The 19,508-nt window shown below is 45.0% G+C and overlaps 6 protein-coding genes across 6 annotated transcripts; 2 read left to right on the plus strand and 4 right to left on the minus strand.

The window, feature by feature from the left end:
* Nucleotides 1-902: 902 nt before the first annotated feature.
* On the minus strand, nucleotides 903-2,698 carry I203_104299 (uncharacterized protein; the record flags this gene model as incomplete). Its single annotated transcript, XM_019144109.2, has 6 exons — nucleotides 903-1,152; nucleotides 1,261-1,409; nucleotides 1,463-1,730; nucleotides 1,836-1,870; nucleotides 1,984-2,484; nucleotides 2,603-2,698. 6 exons carry the CDS (start codon nucleotides 2,696-2,698, stop codon nucleotides 903-905), a joined length of 1,299 nt encoding a protein of 432 aa, XP_019007158.2.
* Nucleotides 2,699-6,568: 3,870 nt separating this feature from the next.
* On the minus strand, nucleotides 6,569-7,238 carry I203_104300 (uncharacterized protein; the record flags this gene model as incomplete). The annotated part of the gene is made up of 3 exons (XM_019144108.2): nucleotides 6,569-6,846; nucleotides 6,999-7,049; nucleotides 7,142-7,238. The coding sequence occupies 3 exons, from the start codon at nucleotides 7,236-7,238 to the stop codon at nucleotides 6,569-6,571; spliced, it is 426 nt and encodes a 141-aa protein (XP_019007157.2).
* A 54-nt stretch (nucleotides 7,239-7,292) lies between these two features.
* Nucleotides 7,293-8,167, minus strand: I203_104301 (uncharacterized protein; the record flags this gene model as incomplete). Its single annotated transcript, XM_019144107.1, has 2 exons — nucleotides 7,293-7,713; nucleotides 7,800-8,167. The coding sequence occupies 2 exons, from the start codon at nucleotides 8,165-8,167 to the stop codon at nucleotides 7,293-7,295; spliced, it is 789 nt and encodes a 262-aa protein (XP_019007156.1).
* Nucleotides 8,168-8,868: 701 nt separating this feature from the next.
* I203_104302 (uncharacterized protein) lies at nucleotides 8,869-10,655 on the plus strand (the record flags this gene model as incomplete). The annotated part of the gene is made up of 5 exons (XM_019144106.1): nucleotides 8,869-9,301; nucleotides 9,424-9,488; nucleotides 9,617-9,758; nucleotides 9,936-10,395; nucleotides 10,463-10,655. The coding sequence occupies 5 exons, from the start codon at nucleotides 8,869-8,871 to the stop codon at nucleotides 10,653-10,655; spliced, it is 1,293 nt and encodes a 430-aa protein (XP_019007155.1).
* Nucleotides 10,656-11,577: 922 nt separating this feature from the next.
* I203_104303 (uncharacterized protein) lies at nucleotides 11,578-13,219 on the plus strand (the record flags this gene model as incomplete). Its single annotated transcript, XM_019144105.1, has 9 exons — nucleotides 11,578-11,596; nucleotides 11,719-11,831; nucleotides 11,924-12,019; nucleotides 12,105-12,185; nucleotides 12,292-12,416; nucleotides 12,515-12,611; nucleotides 12,745-12,886; nucleotides 12,967-13,105; nucleotides 13,174-13,219. The coding sequence occupies 9 exons, from the start codon at nucleotides 11,578-11,580 to the stop codon at nucleotides 13,217-13,219; spliced, it is 858 nt and encodes a 285-aa protein (XP_019007154.1).
* A 686-nt stretch (nucleotides 13,220-13,905) lies between these two features.
* I203_104304 (uncharacterized protein) lies at nucleotides 13,906-18,327 on the minus strand (the record flags this gene model as incomplete). The annotated part of the gene is made up of 6 exons (XM_019144104.1): nucleotides 13,906-15,984; nucleotides 16,037-17,100; nucleotides 17,155-17,196; nucleotides 17,253-17,339; nucleotides 17,437-17,985; nucleotides 18,054-18,327. 6 exons carry the CDS (start codon nucleotides 18,325-18,327, stop codon nucleotides 13,906-13,908), a joined length of 4,095 nt encoding a protein of 1,364 aa, XP_019007153.1.
* Between the last annotated feature and the right edge of the window lie 1,181 nt (nucleotides 18,328-19,508).

Here is a 19,508-nt window from a genome sequence, read left to right on the forward strand (position 1 = left end):
AGAACCTCGCTTACCATCTATGTGATTTACGTGACAAATACGTGGGAGGCGTTTTACAAGGTGAAGTTGAAGGGTGAGGGTTGAAGCGTTACTTCTACTGTATGTATCTATTTTGGAATGACAAGAAGAAAGTGTATGGTTCTGCTGAAATGTTACTACCGAAATGCATGGAAGGAGAAAAGTGTAAAAGAGAACCACACGGAATCGCACTTGACAAAGCACTTATATACGCTTTGTGGTTTCTATCGCTCATCGAGACCAGATCCAAAAGGTACCCTTGTCATCATGTCACATCATCGTGGTACCGCGCCAGCTCCAACACTGATCGTGATGATCAACATTGTCATTGCAAAGTGACTGCCCCAGTGGACCAATGATGCGAGAGAGAGGGAGGAAGAGGGTCCTGCAAAGGAACGTAACCGCTTCTCCTCGTCGGAAAATTTCCAAGAATGAGGATTGACTGACGTCATTCCTCCCTTAACTCCACTCATCATGTGTGGCACCTACCCTACTGCTGTACAACCAAAAATTTTGATGCCGACATCACATCCTCTCAAACTCGTAGTCGATATTGAGCTTCGCGGAGCTGGAATCCTGGGCACTAGTGAGAACTGTGCTCGTAATTGTAAAAAGAGCAGGTCCAAGCTAAGTTCTGTTTAAGTGACAACCGAGGACGAGAAATGTGACGTCGTAGATACGGTATCAATGATGACGCAAAGGTCCAAGATGCAGTCCATCTATTATATCGTAACTTGGGCGAAGAAAGAGGAACCTTTCGGCTACAAACATGGTTGCTAAACCATTATTGCAAACTATGAGTAGATACATTATCGCTCTACCGTTATGAATGTCCTGAAATGCCCAAATAACCAGTATGCTCATGACCAAAATCAAGACTCAGATCAGCTCATCTCTCTACCCCATCTACTATCACCACCTCTCCTAACACCTATCGAATCATCCCAATCGACCATACCCTTGTCCTTATCCACCTTGCTGCTATCATTCTCCTTATACCCCTTCCATCGTCTCTCTTCATCATCTTCGACAAACCTTCTAGCCATCCTAGTGAAGGACGTATCTATCTGATGGATCGTCGTGGGGTCCAAAACTGAAAGATAAGGTCGTGCTTTGGACTCCCAAGCATGGTAGCTATTCAAGACAATGAATGTAAATTCAATGTAAGCTGAATGCAACAAATCATAACATCACCCATGCTAGTGTGTCAAAGAGCTAGAAGTTGGGGTTCTGGTCACTCACGCAAGTTGACCGGACTGTTCAAAATCATATTCTACCGTCTCATACACCGCATGTATATGATCATCCGTCCATAAAGGCCAAAAGAACGCTCGTTCAGATAATATCGTAAGAAGGGTAGGGTACATCTTGGCTAGAGTCCATGGCATTTCCTAAGGACGATTTTGATTTAGCTGAACGTTCTATAGTGAATCTCGCCACTCACCACAGAATGTTCCGTCCACCTATCACCTCTAAACCCTTCATAACTGCTCAACCACCTGTTCAAAAACTCCGCACCCTGTCTTGCAATGATTACAGCGTTACACAACCCTTTAGGTTGCATCTCATCATCGCCACCTGGTCCTCTTAGGAAAGTTAATCCATGAGCTTCCATGCCTAATACGACATCTTGACGGAGAAGGTTGTATGCCGAGAAAGAACGAAGGACGAAAGTGTCGATGTCGAGGTATATCCCACCGTAATCGCGAAGACTATTGAAGAACATACCGAGATCAGCCTCTATCATTTGACGATGATCCGAAGTATGACCGTTGCAAGCTGAGGCGGGATAACATAGATGGAACAATGACACTCACACTTCCAGCCGTATGATATCAGCTTTATGAGCGAACTAACAGCCGAATCTATCAGCTTCCCACCGTCGTTGAGCCAACAGAAAAATCATGAGTGGTGGATCGGATCACAAAAAGGTAAGATCCGCTTATTCGGACATGATCAACTCACATGGGTGACTGGTCTTTTATCTTTCCCTATGAACTCAACATCCCTTGCCTTCTTCACTTTCACCATCCCCCTCTTCTCGCTCGTTATAGGATCTACATGTCCCTCATAATATTTGATTCTATCCCACCAATAACCTCTCGGTTCATGTATACAATGAAACCAGATTTCGTCTGGTTTCAGATTCACCATCGCCGAGCGTATCGCTAGATAAGCGAAATAAGGGAATTCCTCTCCCTCCTCTCCATCAGCCAGGGGGGCTAGACCATATACGTAATGAACGAGATTCGGTATGTCCTTCGAAGGCTGAGGTAAGTCTCCCAGTAAAGTTGTGGAAGTAGCTGGTGGAGAGGGCGGAAGGGAAGAGGGTAAGAGCGAGAATGAATTAAGGGGTCGACGGGAGTAGATAGATAGGTAAAGGGGGTGATTTATACCGATCAATATACCTAGTACAAGGATGAGCAAGGATGGGAGGAAACGTGAAGCGATAGTACGATAATATGACTATTGTATATGGAAACAATCAATGATGTATCAGCACCGAGTACTTTCATCAATGATCACCTCAAATCATAGATGGATGAGCATCATTCTGGCAACATGCAAAAGACGTTGTACCCACCTGTGATCTCCCTTCCCTACCTGCCATGGTCATGGGTACATACTCCCTCCCACTCCCATTTTCTCCGCCCAACCAGGAATCCCGAAATACACTCATGGGGTATTCCGACCACCTCTGGTCTTGATCCTGATCCTTCCCCTTTCTTATCGGTGTTTTAAGACGGTCTAGTATCCTAGGAATGAAAGTGCGTCGTAATGGTAAAGAGGAGGAAGATGAACTTGGTGATAACAGTTTGATTGGATCTGTCTACTGGTCACTGATATATACTGCGGATCCGGGTGAATGAAGATGTCGACGTAGTCTTCTTGTTTGTGTTGTCTTGGCTTTGTTCTCACTGTAACGCACCCGTAGATCAGATGGAGATTAGAGGAGAGTGTATGTCTTGGGTAATTGCCAAGATGTCTGGATAAGTCTTGGATCAATCGGACTCGCTAATACGATTGTGAGGCGATGCAATCAATTATTCGTTGATCTGGACTCGTGATAACGAGTGAGCTTTGATCGGCTTAGGTCCACGGGGTGAAATATCGGTACTCGAAAGAGTGGTGATCTTATCATAAAATATGCAGTTGTAAGGTGATGATATACAATCCATATGAGGTCAATACATCGTTTGCAGACACATGCAAATCGAATGCATCGATGAGAAAATTGGTGGACAGGTTTTTAGGATACTTAGGAGCTTTAAGCGTAAACTAGTCAAACTTGTGAATTCACCTGCGTAATTGGCGTTACCGTTAACGTTAAGGTATTCGGGTTCGGATCTGTTCCTGAAATCGATTTTACCTTCCTGCACTCCTTCACTGAGCTGCGGGCTACCCCCTGGAATCCATCGCCATCGCATGCATCCAACATGATTGGGCTTTGTATCTGTGAAATTGCTTCAGTTGATGGTGTCTACTGTATGCTTCTGACAATCGTGCCATTTCTTCAGTGAGGTAATTACTCGGACTGATCCCGTATAGTGCCCGGATGATAGGCTCTGAACCAAAGCCTCGCTCACACCTTCCGACCGTTCTTTTAACTCTCTCATTCCACACACGAAGAGTCCACGTGTCTTGTGACTGTGTGATCTATCTCACTCAAATCTCAACGCTTAGCCTCTTGAGAGATGAGGGATTTGTTCTCAACCTATCACCCTGATTGGTTTAGTGATATGCTTGACTCGATCTGTCGTACCTGAAGATCTATCTCAACGCTTTCAAACCCCAGACGATATCATACTCATATCAACTCTCTCGTTCTGATCAAAGAATGATCTGCCATGTATATATATGGAGAGAGAGAATGTTTACGATGGTCAATCACTAAATGCATCTTTCCCCCTCTAACTCTACATATCAATATCCTTATATAGAAAGGTGACTAGTCAGTGTTAACATACGCTGAACAGTAACTCACGCATACAGCCGAGAAAAGTAAATACTGTATCCAACATATCACCATATCATAGTTGCACGATGAACGCCTGGTCAGAGATCATAGCTATTTCCACAATGGTAGCTGTAAGTATATATTGTCACATGCTTCTAATTACTCTCCCTCGACAAAATGCTAATTTCAGCTGTACATTGATTTAGAAAACAAACTTACAGTCGTCATCTGCTCCAACTCCCTCTCCGAGTCAACCTAGCTCGCCTGTATCTGTATTTACCCCAGGAAAGACAGTCTTGTCCAGTTGTGGTAATCCCAGGTGAATATCCAATATAATATCTCTTTTCACTCATTCAACTGATCCATCTGGCTGATCATCTGTGTTTCGATGAAAATGATAAAAGATGCGGCTGCGAATCGGGCGGTGCGGTCTGTGGATGTAAGCCATGTAGATGTGTGAATTGATATGATTTGATTCGGCAGAGGAACGACGTCGGTGGCAAATCCATTTCTCACTTGGTGGAAGGAGGGTCAACGAGTCATCGTTTGTAGTATCATACTTTTCACCCAGTCAGAAGAATGTATCACCACGTAGATATGTGTCATACAATATATATGTCAAGTGTAAGATCCATTGATATTCAGCTCTCTTATCATCTGCGAACAAAAAGTGGGGGGATGCACAGTGGGGGATGCGCAATGCTAAAATCATCTTCACCTACTTCGGTTTAGCGGACAAATCCAAAGGACCTTTTATCCACTACTTGACTACCATCAACATCAATGACGACATGATCTTCTTCTCCTTCTCGGTAGTTGCCTTCTTAGCGTAGGTACGAAGCATCAACACAGCTAAGTAAGGTAAGTTTTCAACCAGGTTCACTTCGAGGTGAGAAAGAGGAGAGCTCGAGTACTGCCAAAGATCACTCTATTCTTTGACGTCGATCAATCTGTTCGTAAGGATTGTGTAGGCATCTTGTGATCAAGCAGGACATCTTCGATCCCCAACAATCGAAGACCATCGATGTAGTGATCTTACGAGATACTTCACAGAGCATAGTATAAAGAGTGAGCAAAAAAGTAATAGAATCTAGATTTTCTAGATGGTTTTGCCACTCTGTCCTTTACAGTAAGCGATAACACCCAACATACCCATAGCTCTCAAGATGGTAAGCTTGTACTTCTTTGTGATCTGATATCCCAAAAGTCCTTATCGCTTTCTACTAACTGAATGCTTCCTCCTAGCCATCCAAACCTGACAAACAAACAACGCCGACAACCGATACTTCCGGCAACCCACCACCCAAGTATGACCAACCTAACATAACTTATCAGGGCGAACAGCCCAAACCTACTCCATGGGGACAAACGAGCGTTTACATATCTACTCCTAGGCCGGACGGTGGACAGGGAGGAGGGAGTGGAAACGGAACGAGCTGACAATGACAGATGATGACTAGATACTGTAGGTAATTTTGCATAGTACTGTACATCATTTACATCAATTATTTGTCGTGTATCCCTGTGTGTAAGCTGGCCACCTAAATCAGATTCATCAAGGTCCTTCCGATTTCCGAATCGATAAGAAAAGAGGGTGATAGCTTGGCTTGAAATTGGTTCTAGTGTTTCCATCAGAAGTTTACCATATCAAGTTGTTGTTGTACATTTACCATGTTGATGTAAGAAGTATGTAGACTGTACGGTACGTTAGTTTCGATACGTCTGGCCATAGCGAATTATATAAAGAAAGGAATCCAAAGACTTTTGACAGATTCATTTTCTCTTTTCTTTTCTTTATCTGAATAAGAAACGACATTGGCTATAAATCCAGTAAATTTCTGACAAGTCTTAATTATCACAAGCTTCCTATAGCCCGACAGCACAAATTAGAGCATCATGTCTGTAAGCATCGTATTATATCATCTTTGATACACGCTACGACCACTCTCGTCATTAATTCTCAGCTCTCTTTCTCACAGGCTACAGCCATTCTCGTACCTCCCAGAAATCCACCTGCACCAGTGATCAGCCTACCCAAGCCTCAACCTAAACCTGCACCCGGTAAACCAATCAGACTCGCTTGATTGAGCCAGCCCTCAGTGGAATACCCGAAGTGATGATTTACCAGTGGTATCGTTCAATCAGAGGTTAGGAGATCACTTGATTGTTAAGGAGTGTGAGATGAGTGATGTATATGATGATATTTTCGATATCGTATGAATGAGATGCAATGATGTGCGAGTTCTCAATTAGATTAACATCCTACGAGAAGTTATGTTTCACAATACTGTACACAGGATACTTCTACTTAACACATGTCGAGTGTGGGCTGAGAAGAAAACAATCATTCAACGTTTGTTGCAACCTATGACAGATACTGTATTGAGATCTTGTTCTGAATACCTGGTATTACGACGGTTGACTGATAAGCATTGAGATGCAGTAGTCAGAAAACCCCAGACACTCTTTGATCATTACAAATCGTACCTCAAGATTTTGAAGTTATTCTATACATAAAAGACGAAAAAGATCATGTTATATCAACGTCGGATGGACGATTACAGTTCACGTCTGACCTCAGCATTATCCCTCTCAGTTTCCCATCACCCCAGAAGCTGGTCCCTCATGTCCAAACGAACTCAACATCTCCGCAAGATGTCTGGCAGGTTCCTCGCCAAAGAACATATCCATATTATCTTTCGATCCTTGCATCTCCACTTTCGCTCTATACATCATTCGCTGTTCGAAAGTTCTCAATGCTGAGCCCAGCTCTTGGGATGTAGGGGCGACCTGCCCATGCGAAGTGTTTGAGGCAGAAGTGGTGAAGAGTGGTACGAGAGTTTGACCGAGGAGTAAAGCGTCTGCTAATGCTATATGATTCATGTCAGCTGAAGTCGCAGATACTCAGGAACGAGAGGAGAGGTCTGAGGAGTTGTCATGTTATAGGTGGAATGGGATGACGAGTACAAGAGGAACTTTATGATCCAAGAGAAAAGGCGGAAGAGTATGATGACTAACTAACCTTGGTTGACACCCTCTCCAGCAAATGGAGACATGACATGAGCGGCGTCGCCTATCAATAAAGTCAAAAGTAAGTCATCAACATAGCTGATCGCATTGCAACGTTCAGGGATGACAGAATATGGATTAGGAGAAGACACCAACCGATCACAGTAACCCCCGTTTTGTCAGTGTCCCACTTTAACTCAGGCTCAAATTGATATATCTTTCTCTGCTTTATACTCCCTTCTTCAGATGCCATTACAATCTCTTTCACCTCCTCCGTCCACCCCTCAAATAGTCCACAAAGCCACTTTCATTTGTTATCTTCAGGCAAGGGATGCAGTTTTTGCCAATCGATGGGTACTTTCAATGCCAAATAGACTTTACATTTCCTTCCTGAATTCATCTGAGGCATCACTGCTTTCCCTTCATCTAGCATCATCAATGCTCCCTTACCTATATATGCTTCGAGGTGAGATGTGAGGTTCGAAGGAGGTATATCAAGCTCGTACATTGATATACCCGAGTACTGAGGTTCAATATCATGTAATAAAGGACGAGCTAGGGAGAAAGCGCCATCGGCACCGACCAAATAGGAAGTTGTGGTCGATGGTTTGTCGACAAAGTTGAGCTGGTAGGATGTTTGGGAGAGGGGAATGATCGAGTGGATTTTGTGGTCCCATTTTATGTTTGAAGGGGAAAGAGAACGGATGAGTAGATTACGAAGGTCGGTCCTATAAGCAGACAGGGTATCAGTAAATGTTGATTCGCGAGTAAACTGTGAAGTACTGCATATAGTGAATACGAGACAACAGCTCACCTATGAATCTCTGGTCTACCCCTAATCTCATCCTGCTGACCAATACCCCTGCCTTCGCGTGGCCCCTGTTGCTCCTGGTCCTGTTGGACGTTCTCATCCAACCATATTTTCCCAGTTTTATCAACCACTTTCATAGCTTCACCTTCGGATCTCATCATCCCCCTCGCTCCTCCCAGTAGACCCGTTTCCTTCAGGGCCAGTAGTCCGGTGTCCTCGTGGAGATCAAGTGTACCTCCCTGAGGACGATATCCGGCATGAGGATCAGATTCGTACACTACCACCGGGACATGGTTCTGTTCGAGATATTTGGCCAAAAGTAGACCGGAGGGACCTGCTCCTACGACCACAATCGGTTGAGTGGATGTCATCGTTGTTAATATTTGATGGGAGTAGCAATTGCCCGTCAGAGCAAGTTGATATCGTGGATATCGTTAAGGGTGTAAGGAAGAAGTTGAGGTTGAAAGTGAACTCAATTGTATGACCTAAGGTCATCACTGTGCATATACATATATATATATATATATACATGTCTTGATGTGCACAGACACTCATGGCCGACCATCTGGTCGAGGTCTGTTGTTAGACCTTGGCCTGTATGTATCCATGCTGGTGTATGTGCCGAGACGATCGACAAGCTGAGATGAACGGATGTCATTATCTCACGCTTATGACTGTGGTTCGGCTTGAAGCTGCTTCCAAACCATGCAATGAATGGTCTGTTTGTTTTCCGCTGGAATAGGAACACGACAAGATGAAAAGCACAAGTTAAGTTACACGCAAGCAGTTGGTCAGTGCCACATCTGAGTAATACCGCGGGGAAAATGCCACCACCCGCCAGTCAGATCAGCAAGCGTCGAGTACAGATAGCCAAGTTGGTGTTGGCTATATCCAAAAGTCCAAACGAAAGCTCGAATCAAGGTAGATCGTATAGCAAAGCGTGTGGATAAGATAGGTAGACCAGCAGCAACTCGAACAGAGCTGTCAATTCCATAGATCGAGAGATTTCCCACTCACATAGCCCTTTCAAGGGCATCCTACCGAAAATACACCGTCACCAACACCCACCAAAATGTCCCATCTCCTTCCACCCAACCTCCTACGTCTCTTCGCTCCTCGACCCCAACCGCCATTCCTCAAACCACTCACCAAGGATGAACGGGTGAGGGGACCAAACAAGCTGGCCGGTGTCGCACCGCTCTTTCATCGATTGAAAGAGGAGGCGGACGAAGAGGAGATCAGACAAGGTATGGCTGAAGCTCAAGCCGAAAAGGAAGAACAACCTCAGGAAGGACAGCCACCAAAACGTGAAACGAGTACGAGTACCAATGGTGCGATCAAAGAGGAAGATGGAGAAGTGAAAGAAAGTAGTAGTAAGATCAAGAAGGGGAAGAAGAAGGATTTGATAGCTGAAAAAGGTGTAATTGGACCCGAGGCTGTAAAGATGAGGAAAGAAATTAGGAAGAAGAGACAGGAGGAATATAAGAAGAATGCGGAGAAGAATTGTGAGTGAAACGTGAAGCCTGACTCACACTATTTACAAATCCCTGCTCTGGCAACATCAAGCGGAGAAGAAAGGGACTCAAGATCAAATCAGATCGAATGCTAACATTCTTGTCATCGATAGATAAACCTCAAGATGACCCAAATGCTGCCGGAGATCCATATAAGACATTGTTCATATCGCGACTGGTAAGTCCTCTAAGAACATGTCATCTCATCATGTACAAGATCGACAGTTCTCAATCCGAGTGACACAGACTATGGTCGAGTCTAAATATGAATCGATAATGCTGACTGTATTGTTCCTCTCTCTTTAGTCCAAAAAAGCAACAGAAGTTGATCTACGACGTGAATTTGAGATGTACGGTGCCATAGAGAAGATAAGGATAATAAAAGATAGAAAAGGGAAAAGTAAAAGTTATGCTTTTATCGTATATGAGAGGGAGAGAGATATGAAGGGTGAGTGGAAAATCTGATGCGTTACTGAACCTGGTTTTCCACATTGTTTCATTTACTGAAAATCTGCACATATCATGATCCCCTTTGTATTATACTGAAAGAGGCACCTTGTCATTTTTTAACCTTTGCGACCAGCAAAAAGGATAGCAACGAGCTAATGTGATTTATCATTCACAGCTGCATACAAAGACGCCGAGGGAATACCGATCCACCACAAGAAGATCCTAGTCGACGTTGAAAGGGGCCGTACAGTGAAAGGATGGAAGCCCCGTCGTTTGGGCGGAGGATTGGGCGGTCGACCTAAACCCGTTGAAGTCAAGGAAGTCATACAGCCAGTAGTACCAGCTTTCGGCGGTGGCGGTGGATTTCGGGGTGGGTTTGGTGGTGGACGAGGAGGCGGAGGTGGTTTCAGGGGTGGACCTCCCAGAGGTGGATTTGGCGGAGGCGGAGGCGGTGGATTCGGAGGTGGACGAGGTGGATTTGGTGGTGGGGGAGGAGGGTTCCAAGGTGGACGAGGAGGGTTTGGCGGTGGTGGTGGTAGAGGCGGATTTGGTGGTGGCGGCGGTGGGTTCAGAGGTGGTTTCCAAGGTGGTGGGGGAGGTGGGGGATACCAAGGTGGAGGAGGGGGTGGTTATGGGTAAATATCTTTTCCTTTTTATCTCTTAAACCTTTCGAGATTAGCAGTCGAGCTAACCTTCGCACAGCGGACCTCCCGGCGGTGGGGGCGGGTTCCAAAATGGTTATCAACAGGGACCACCCGGCGGTGGTGGAGGAGGTGGATTCAAGAGGGATTACGATAGTGGTGGTGGTGGAGGAGGGGGAGGAGGTTACGGCGGTGGGGGTGGGTATGGAGGAGGAGGTTATGATGATCGTGATCCGAAGAGGATGCGGTACTAAAAACATTGTTATCAAAGTGTATTGTATTGCCCCTTTTCTTCTAAATCCACAAAGCATATCTTTCGTATTATTGGGTAAGGGTAAGGGGAACGGAAGTCAAACGAACCCTTGTCGACCGCTTCATCAATCTATTTGCATCGGACAAAAATTACCAAGATGCAGCATTACAGAAAAGGAAGGGTCTAAGTATGTAATTAATTATACAAAACACTTTTCACCCCAAGCAATATAACTCTTCTATCTCTTCGGAAGAGATATATTGGTCGTAATGATAACTAGAAGACGAACGTATTGGGATTCGTGAACATTGCATATTGCACATTGTGATGCAGTTGCATGAGGTGGGTATGGTAGGTGAATTATCATGCCCCAAGTTTTCCCTTCTTGTACCTCTCGTTCACGAATAGTCGCAGGGGGCGGTCGTTGCTACATACTACTATTGCATGTTCGATGTATCGATGTCCACGTCGACTTGTCTACATGCTCATGATACGGAGGTATCTGATTTTGATCCGCTTATCCTCCTTGAAGTCCCGTACGGTATCTCGGAGCAGTGAGGTAAGATTGAGTGATGTCCCTCCTTAGCGATCTCATACACTGTATTACAGGAGCATCAGATGCCATCTTCCTGGGTGATCATATCCTATTGCTCTTACAGCAGAGACCGAACGATTAATACTCGTAGACGGTGTTGCTGTATTGTACGGTGATTGACAGATCATCGACAGGCACGGTTATCTATGCGTTCCTCAATCACCGAGTATCGTTATGACGTGCGTATGAGGTGATCACAAGACTGGGCAGAGTACATATATATAGGTAACTGGCATACACTTACATCCATGCATGTCTTTCCCCTTCTTCTTCTTTCTCAGGTATAATCTATAGCTCCATACAACTTAAAGTATACAAAACAATCACCATGTCATCCGAGAAGATCAGTGAGTGAGGGTGGTCATCTATATATTTCTACCACCACTCATCCTCTCCGCCTGAAAGCAATTCAGAAAATCATGTATTGACTAAGCTCATCTCTTCCCCACCATCTATCTCTTATGTACAGCCCTCTACGAATTCGTCGGTTCATGCTGGGCCAACGCACCCAAGATCGCTCTTTCCGAAACTGGGTTCAAGAAGGATAAAGATGTCGAATGGGTATCTATCAACCTGGCTGAGGTGAGCTACCAAGCATGACATAGCACATATTCCATGAATGCACATCACGACGGCTAGGATGCTAATCCATATATTTGTATTTTGACTGCTAGGGCAAGAACTTCGAACCTGACTACCTCAAGATCAACCCTGCTGGTACTGTACCCACTCTCATTACGAGCAAAGGAGAGAAATTCCAAGATTCAATCGTGAGTTATCGAGTATCAGTCGGTCGAGCCTATCTTTTTTTTCATCGCAACAATTTTGCTAACGCTTCTTCTACGCTTTGGTCAGTCCGCTGTAAGACAAATTATCAAGCTCGCTCCTCATCCACCCAAGGTCGATGCTCATACTAGTACCAGTATAATCGAAGAGGTGAGTCGCATTTACACCACTGACATCCATCTCGGGTCGCAATGGCTCTCTGTTCAGTTGATTGCGAAGTCGCTCATGTGTATGTGTCATGTCGTATTATCAACAGATACACGCTTCAGCACATGACCCAAATGCAACCTTGCTCTTCGCAATCAACGATGAAGATCGAAAAGAGAAATCGAACGGATTACCTAAAGGTTTCTTACAAGGCAGACAAAAAGCTTTGGACAAGTGAGTTACCTTTTACACATATGACATATACATTGGTTTAGCAAATACTCCCTTTCTAACGTGCGTGGTGTCATGACTAATGTGATAATATATGATAGACTCGCTGAGAACCCTCCAGATGAATTCAAAGATTTCTTATTGAAAAAGAAGAAAGATAATCAACAATTATTGGATTTCTATATCACTGAACCTGATGTGAGTTGAGTTTTCACTTTTGTACGAACACTCATCAAGTGGGAGAGCCACCTGGAAGCGGTGTAACACAACCGTGATGATACTCAACACATTGGACGATTAGCTGATACAATCATGACATTTAAACAAATAGGAGTCCACCAAACAAGCTCATTACTCACAAGGTCAAAACCTGTGGAAATCTGTCGGTATAGCCGTCCGAGGGGTTGTCACCCAAGCGTTAAAGAAGAACGACGGTCCATTTGCAGGTGGAGAGGAACCTTCTGAAGTTGATTGTAAGTCACGCATACGAGGTATATGATCATACGACAAATACTGATATTTATCTGTGTTTGTGCTCTTCCTATAATACTAGATCACTTGATCACCTGGCTGGCAAGAACTATCACCAATACCGGTGTTGAACCTGATTCTCCTGCCAGCGTGGCTATACCCAAATTACAGGAATATACTGGAGGACATAACATTGATCCTGTCGTGAGACAATACTGGGAGTAAGTGATTCTTCAACTTCTTCCTCACCATAGGTAGAGATGTTGATCCCATTTTGCTTGATATATAGTGCTTGGCTCGCTAGACCCAGTTTCAAGGACAACAGTATTCATTAAGCGGATCGATTGCGGATGAAGGGAAAGGAGGGATGAAAGAACGAAAATGAGATGACAACGAGGGGAAGAAATATGAAGTTGAACGGAAAGAAGACTTCTAGGAACGAATCAGTCCCATTATCGATTGATAAGTCAATGTATCGTAGCAGAACATGCATTCATTGCCATTGCAATTCAGCAGTTTCCCATGGCAGATTCACTTACGAACATGCCCAGCGATATGAGAGGGTGAACGTTCATATGATGCCGTCATGCCCAGCGATATGAGAAAGTGAACATTCATATGCGATGCATCATTCCCATCCGTGAGCAAATAGATCATACTGGGCTTTCGTAAAAAGAGAAAATTATGCAAGTATTTGAAACAAGATGATTGATTGGATGGTAATTCTATAGAAACAAATTATAAGCAATGACTGTTGATAAAAATAGCAACAGCGTGATTTTAGAAGGAGCAAACTATGAAAATGACAATCAGGCTCTTACGAGCTATATTATATAGACTGATGGGAACAGGAAACAATTGAATTCTCCATTTGTAAAGAATCCGAACGTACTCATTTCCTTCCTACCTGGTCTCTTCTCGAAAAGTACCATCCACTTTGGAATGTCATCTGATTGCCTTCCGCCCCCTTAACTCGAGTGATAGCATTTCATAACTTCCCTGATCAGATATTTCTCTAGGGTTATCGTTGGATCTCCCCGCTCAATCTCCTTGGATCTCTAGCCGGTCTCGACAGTGCCAATCCCCCATTCCCATCGGAAGTGAAACTCTGACCACTCAATCTGTTCGTATGTTGAGCAGGAGATGATGAGATGGGTACGAATGCACTGGGTGGATATCCGGTCGACTGAGGTGTATTGGCGGTACTGGCAGTGGCTGATGGCATGCTGGGAGTCTGAGGTTGCGAAGACGTGGATGGTGTTGGTTCACTACCAGCTGTCATCCCAAATTTAGGTGGTCTAATTACCCTAAATCCCTTTGACCCATTCCCATTCCCATTCCCATTGTTTGAGTTGGTGGAAGAAGGCAAACTTTGATTAACGCTTCCAGGGGTAACATTCGCACTTGAATTACTCGTCGTTATCGTTCCCAGATTCGGACTGGGATGAACTGACGATACGACATTGCCTGATGGAACTTGATGAGTCTGTGGTGTGGGTGTAGGCAGAGGTTGGTTGGTCCTCTTCACTTTGAATGTCGAACTGGCTTTCACATAGTTTGACGAACTCGACGTCGGTGTAGGCGAGTTCATGGGGGATGCACCTTGACGTTTGACCACAAAAGCTTTCTTAGCGCTAGGCGAAGGAGATTCGACTCCTGCGAACAGAGCTCCAGACTCAGCAGCCAAGACTGCCTTTCTAGCTTTGTTCTCGTCCCTCGCTTGAGAAGCAATCTCTTCGTCCAACTGGGATCTTTTCTTCTTACCGAATCCAAAAAATACAAATCCACTACCTGCACCAGTAGGAGACGCAGACTGCATCTCAGGACTTAACGGTACATCTTCAAAAGGTAATGGTTCCCTAAATCCTTCCGTACCAGGTAAATTCGATTTTCTCCGGTTGTTCTTCTTAGTCTTGCGTCTAGATGGTCCAGGTTCGTCATCTGACTCTTCGTCCGATTCATCTGATACATTCCCTTTATCGTGAGATCGATTGAACCATCCTGACGATTTATTCTTCTTGTGCTTCTTCACCGTCGAATTGGAGTATTTACTATCAGGTGATGGATCATGTTTCAGGTCATTCAATGATCTCCTTTTGGGTATAGCCAGAGCGGGCGGTTTCAAGCCAACGTTGTTTGGTCTGATACCTTGGTGCTGTGTTTGATTGGACGGACCAGCTGCAGAGTTGGGGGAGAATCTTGAGGTCAAGGATGGAGAAGCAAGCGGCGGAGCAGTTTCGATGACAGCTGAAGATGATTGTTGTCTGTTGTGAGGCGGAGACACTGGTCTGTGGGATACTTGAGATACCCGTATCTGAGGTGCATATCCTCCAGATCCAATACTTACAGACGAAGCACGTCTTTGTTCAGGTCCTGCTAATACTTCGTAAGGGTTCTCTGCATCGGCTCTTCCACCTCGTACAACGGAGAAGCCTCTCTGAGGCGTTGAGCCTTGTTGCGGTTGACCATACATGCCATGTGTAGGTGAAGTAGCTGAAGGAACATAGGTACCTGGAGGAGCGTAACCGCCTTTACTGCTGGTGTTAATGGGAGAGGGTCTCCAAGCGTCCATGATCGCATCACCATGTCCTTCAGCAGATCTTGACTCCGAGCTCAACCTTTCTTGCTCAGGTGGAGGCGGACCAAGAGGAGGTGTATAGCCAGGGAAATAGCTGTGATCTTGTCTCTGCTGCATCGGCATTGCTGGGTAGCCGGGAGTGAGGAAAGGTGTTGATACTTCCGAGGAGACTACAGGATGTCTAGAAACACCTTGAGAGTGTCTATCCAACATCATTTGAGTCGTCAAGGATCCAGCGGCAGAAACGTTTCGTTGTAGTTGCTTTGAACCTCTCTTTCTTCGTTTCCTAGCTGCCGCTTTTCCTCCTCTGACTCCATTTAGGCAGTCTAAATCCATGATAGCAGCGAATATCCCTCCATCTAATGGATGTGTGGATTCGTCGAAATGAACGCCTCCGAAGACACGAACTGATCCTTCGATTATCTTTGTTATAAGCATGAGCAGGAAAAAGATGAAGATTATCGCTTGAAGGATGAATATGGCATATGCAATCCAATCGTTGGTAGGAGTATTAAGCGCGATCTGTACGACATCCATCAGCATGAGTTAAGCAAACGATGTACGCACAACTCACAGGTCGGCTCAATAACATGACCAATACCATGGTACATAGCCGGAGCAATCCCAAGAAAGCATTCGAAGCACCCATGCTTGCACCTTCGCCCCAAGGGTACCAAACTCCAGGAATAATCAACATGGCTAATTCCACTATGATGACAATGATAGCTTGAGCGATACCGCTTTTCTGGCCGGCACCAACAACTATCCCCACGATCAGGCTCGCAGTGAGAGGGACTATTCGATACATCTGCTTGTTTTCCACGTAAATGTTGTACATTGGTCCAAGTGAAAGTAGAGTTCTCGTCGCATCGTACAGTTTGCCACTGGCAGTTCGGGAGATTCGGTGAAGAATAAAAGCGGGTATGATCACCGAGATGAACGCGAAAGCCAAAGCTGCAAAAACTCGAGAGACGATGCTTGCTCGACTGCCCAGAGTGAGCTGGTATATCGAAAATGCGGTTATTGGCATGTGGAAGATGAGGATCAATCGGATAAGATTACCATACAGGGCAGCTGCATGGAAAGCACCTGCTTCACCCTTGAACCTGAATCTCAACCATATCCTTCTGAAAGGCGAAGCGGAATTTACTTTAGCTTGGTGAGCAAGAGACGCTCTCGTGGGTAGGGAGTTCGGGCCGTCCGACCATAATGATGGATTTCTGGGATCGTAGGCTTCTTTACCACCTAGACTTCCTCTTGGACTACTTCCCAAACTTGTCCTTTTAGGTCCAGGACTACCCTGTTGTTTTGACGAACCGATTGAAAGGTATTCAAACAATCCATGTAAGAACCAGATGAACAAGCTTATCAACGCAACAGCAGCTGTGAGTAGTAAGAAGATGGCTAAGCATGTACCGAAGAGGTCTTGTGGACGTAGACCGACAGCAGTGGCGAACGATTCCATCCCATTAGACGAGTTGTGGCTATCGAATAGAGGATTGAAGGTTGTTGTGTCGAGATAAAGAGGATACTGATCATCGTTCATCTGCGTTGCAAAGGCCGTTGGGACAGTATAATTGGCAGGGTAAGCGCTGACTCGCTTGTTCTCAGCATCGGAGCCTTGTATCAGAGTAGTATCTACAAGGAAAGGTCAGTCGAGCAAGCATTGTCCAGTTAAGAGAGAAAACTCACTCCAAACTAGGTCCGCCCAGGCACCTCGAGCGAATATTGGGTCTGAAGTTGAGGGATCAGCAATGCGGACGAGAGCCCGCAGCCATGCGACTACTTACAAGCAAATTCTGGCCAGTTGACGGCTATCATTCCGAGCATGGTACAGAATTGAAGGTGGAACATTATGTCCTTTAAAGATGGTGTACCTGATTGCATCGTCGAGTCGATCAGTATCGAAACAAGCGGGAAGCATCCTTACTCATAGTCAGATTCTTCATAGTGAAGCATCATGTGGGTACTCACAGAATCTGAGAAGACCACCACTGACACTGAGCCTTTCTCCACTCAAACCACTTATAACCATCGTACCCCATTTCCTCAACCTGACTTCTTTCTTGTTCGGTCCACCCATTCCTGCAATTTTCAATGCACTAGATTCTTTCTGATCATATTCAGCCACACCACTTCCTACGATCCAACCAGTGACGAATCTTGCTCCCCAGCTAACTATCCAGAACCCGATAGCCGTGGCAACAGGTAACCATAGGAATAACCTGTAATACCACCCTTTCCTAATATACGGCGAAACTTGGATATCTAAACACGCCAGATTCGCCGCTTCCGCCGATGTATCCACTATCCTCACTTGAGTTTGTAAGGTCGTAAGGGCGTATGAGCTGTATAAGGGGATTGATAGGTTGATAGCGAAGTTTCCAGCAGGTAAAGGACAATAAGTTGTGTTATATGGGGAATATGGTGTTGGCAATTCAGATGGGAATAGGGAATTACACAACCATGATGTTGAATCGTAAACGTGCCATGTTGCTGCTTTGGTATTGGTGAACAAAGTAGCTATACAAGAAGCCCATACACTGTCAGCGTGAACATTCTTACCTGTAGTATGGGTTTCAACGACTCACCTAGTTTATTGGTATCATTATCATATCCCGACACCTCGGCACCTACTACGCCGGTCAAATCAACCCTCAGCACCTTATGTCCATCTCCCGTCAATCCCAATTCTCTCGCTTCATCCGCAGGAACGATCTGGGCATATACATCCGAAACGTTCATCTGATTCTGACCGGCAGCGATGGGGGAGTATGATGAGAGACATGATGAGAACTTGGCTTGTAATGGTGTAGCAAGTGTCGTGGTAGCTATTATAAGGATCGTAAATATGTAAATGAACATTTTGACCTATACATGAGCAAGCAACCAATCATCAGCTAGAGGTTTGCTATAACACCGCACTTCAAGCTGCACTCACAGAGTATATCTACAAGAAGAAGCTCGATGATGTATCCTACTCCAAACAGTACAGCGATCTCCTGTGTTGTCTCTGTTGAATTGTTGCAGCGTTGAAGCACAGACGTCTAATCTAGGATATCGGGATATCGATCCAAGCTTGATTTTTCGACGATGGCCAGTTTTAGATTATCCTTGTCCAGCGAGGCACGCATAACACCTGTACTTCCTTCCAGAACTTGAGCATTCCAGCTGAGAAGGATGGTGGGGATTTCGCCTGCTGTACTGGGTGACTCTGGTAAGCTGTAAACGAGTATGAAAAGAGGGAGTATGCAAGTTATGAAAAGAACTCTGTTCCCAAGAGGCATACGACGGTAGCGAAAAGGTGAAATGAAAGGTACGACAGGATCAGACATAGAAAAAAGCCAAAAGTGAACGAACGAATCGCGTGGAACGTGCATGGTCAGAGACACACATGTTACGTCACTTGCTGCATTCATCCCTTCATCCCTCATTTATGTACATGCAAGGCTCATTCAGACTATTGCCCTCCGTGAGGATCTGCAATCATCCTGCAGATAAGTACACGGATGATGGCAGGAGAAGGAGGTTGATTGATTGGAAGGGATGAGGAACGGAACACATGCTTGTCGATCATGGATGAAAGGCGATGCGAGGGCGTGGACATGGACATGGATGAACGCACTGTTGATCCGCAAATGGTGTGGCAAGTTGGCTGACACTGAGAGGGAAGCAGACTGTATATATATAACAATGAAAAGATCAAATGGATATGGTTATTCAGCACATACATATTTCATTATGAATCAAGAGCTCAACGGCTTGAAAAGATCAACAGAGTGACAGACAGTATGATCTATCATTACAGTGACTGCGGCAAGTACCTGTCTGATGACCAACCTGATACATCCAATATGCTTATAAGGAGAAACAGACACGCCACGTTCCAGCGAGTCATACTTTTTCGTTGCAACAAGGCGAGACCAAGGTTGAACATACTCGAGTGCACCTGGTGTCCTTGGATTACCGCATCATATCCGATGGGTAGTATGAGTTGTTTCCGAAAACGGAGGCGGACAAAAGTTCAATCTGGAGCTGTTGGGCTG

Source organism: Kwoniella mangroviensis (assembly GCF_000507465.2).
Source record: "Kwoniella mangroviensis CBS 8507 chromosome 1 map unlocalized Ctg01, whole genome shotgun sequence".
In the NCBI taxonomy this organism is placed as follows: Eukaryota; Fungi; Basidiomycota; class Tremellomycetes; order Tremellales; family Cryptococcaceae; genus Kwoniella; species Kwoniella mangrovensis.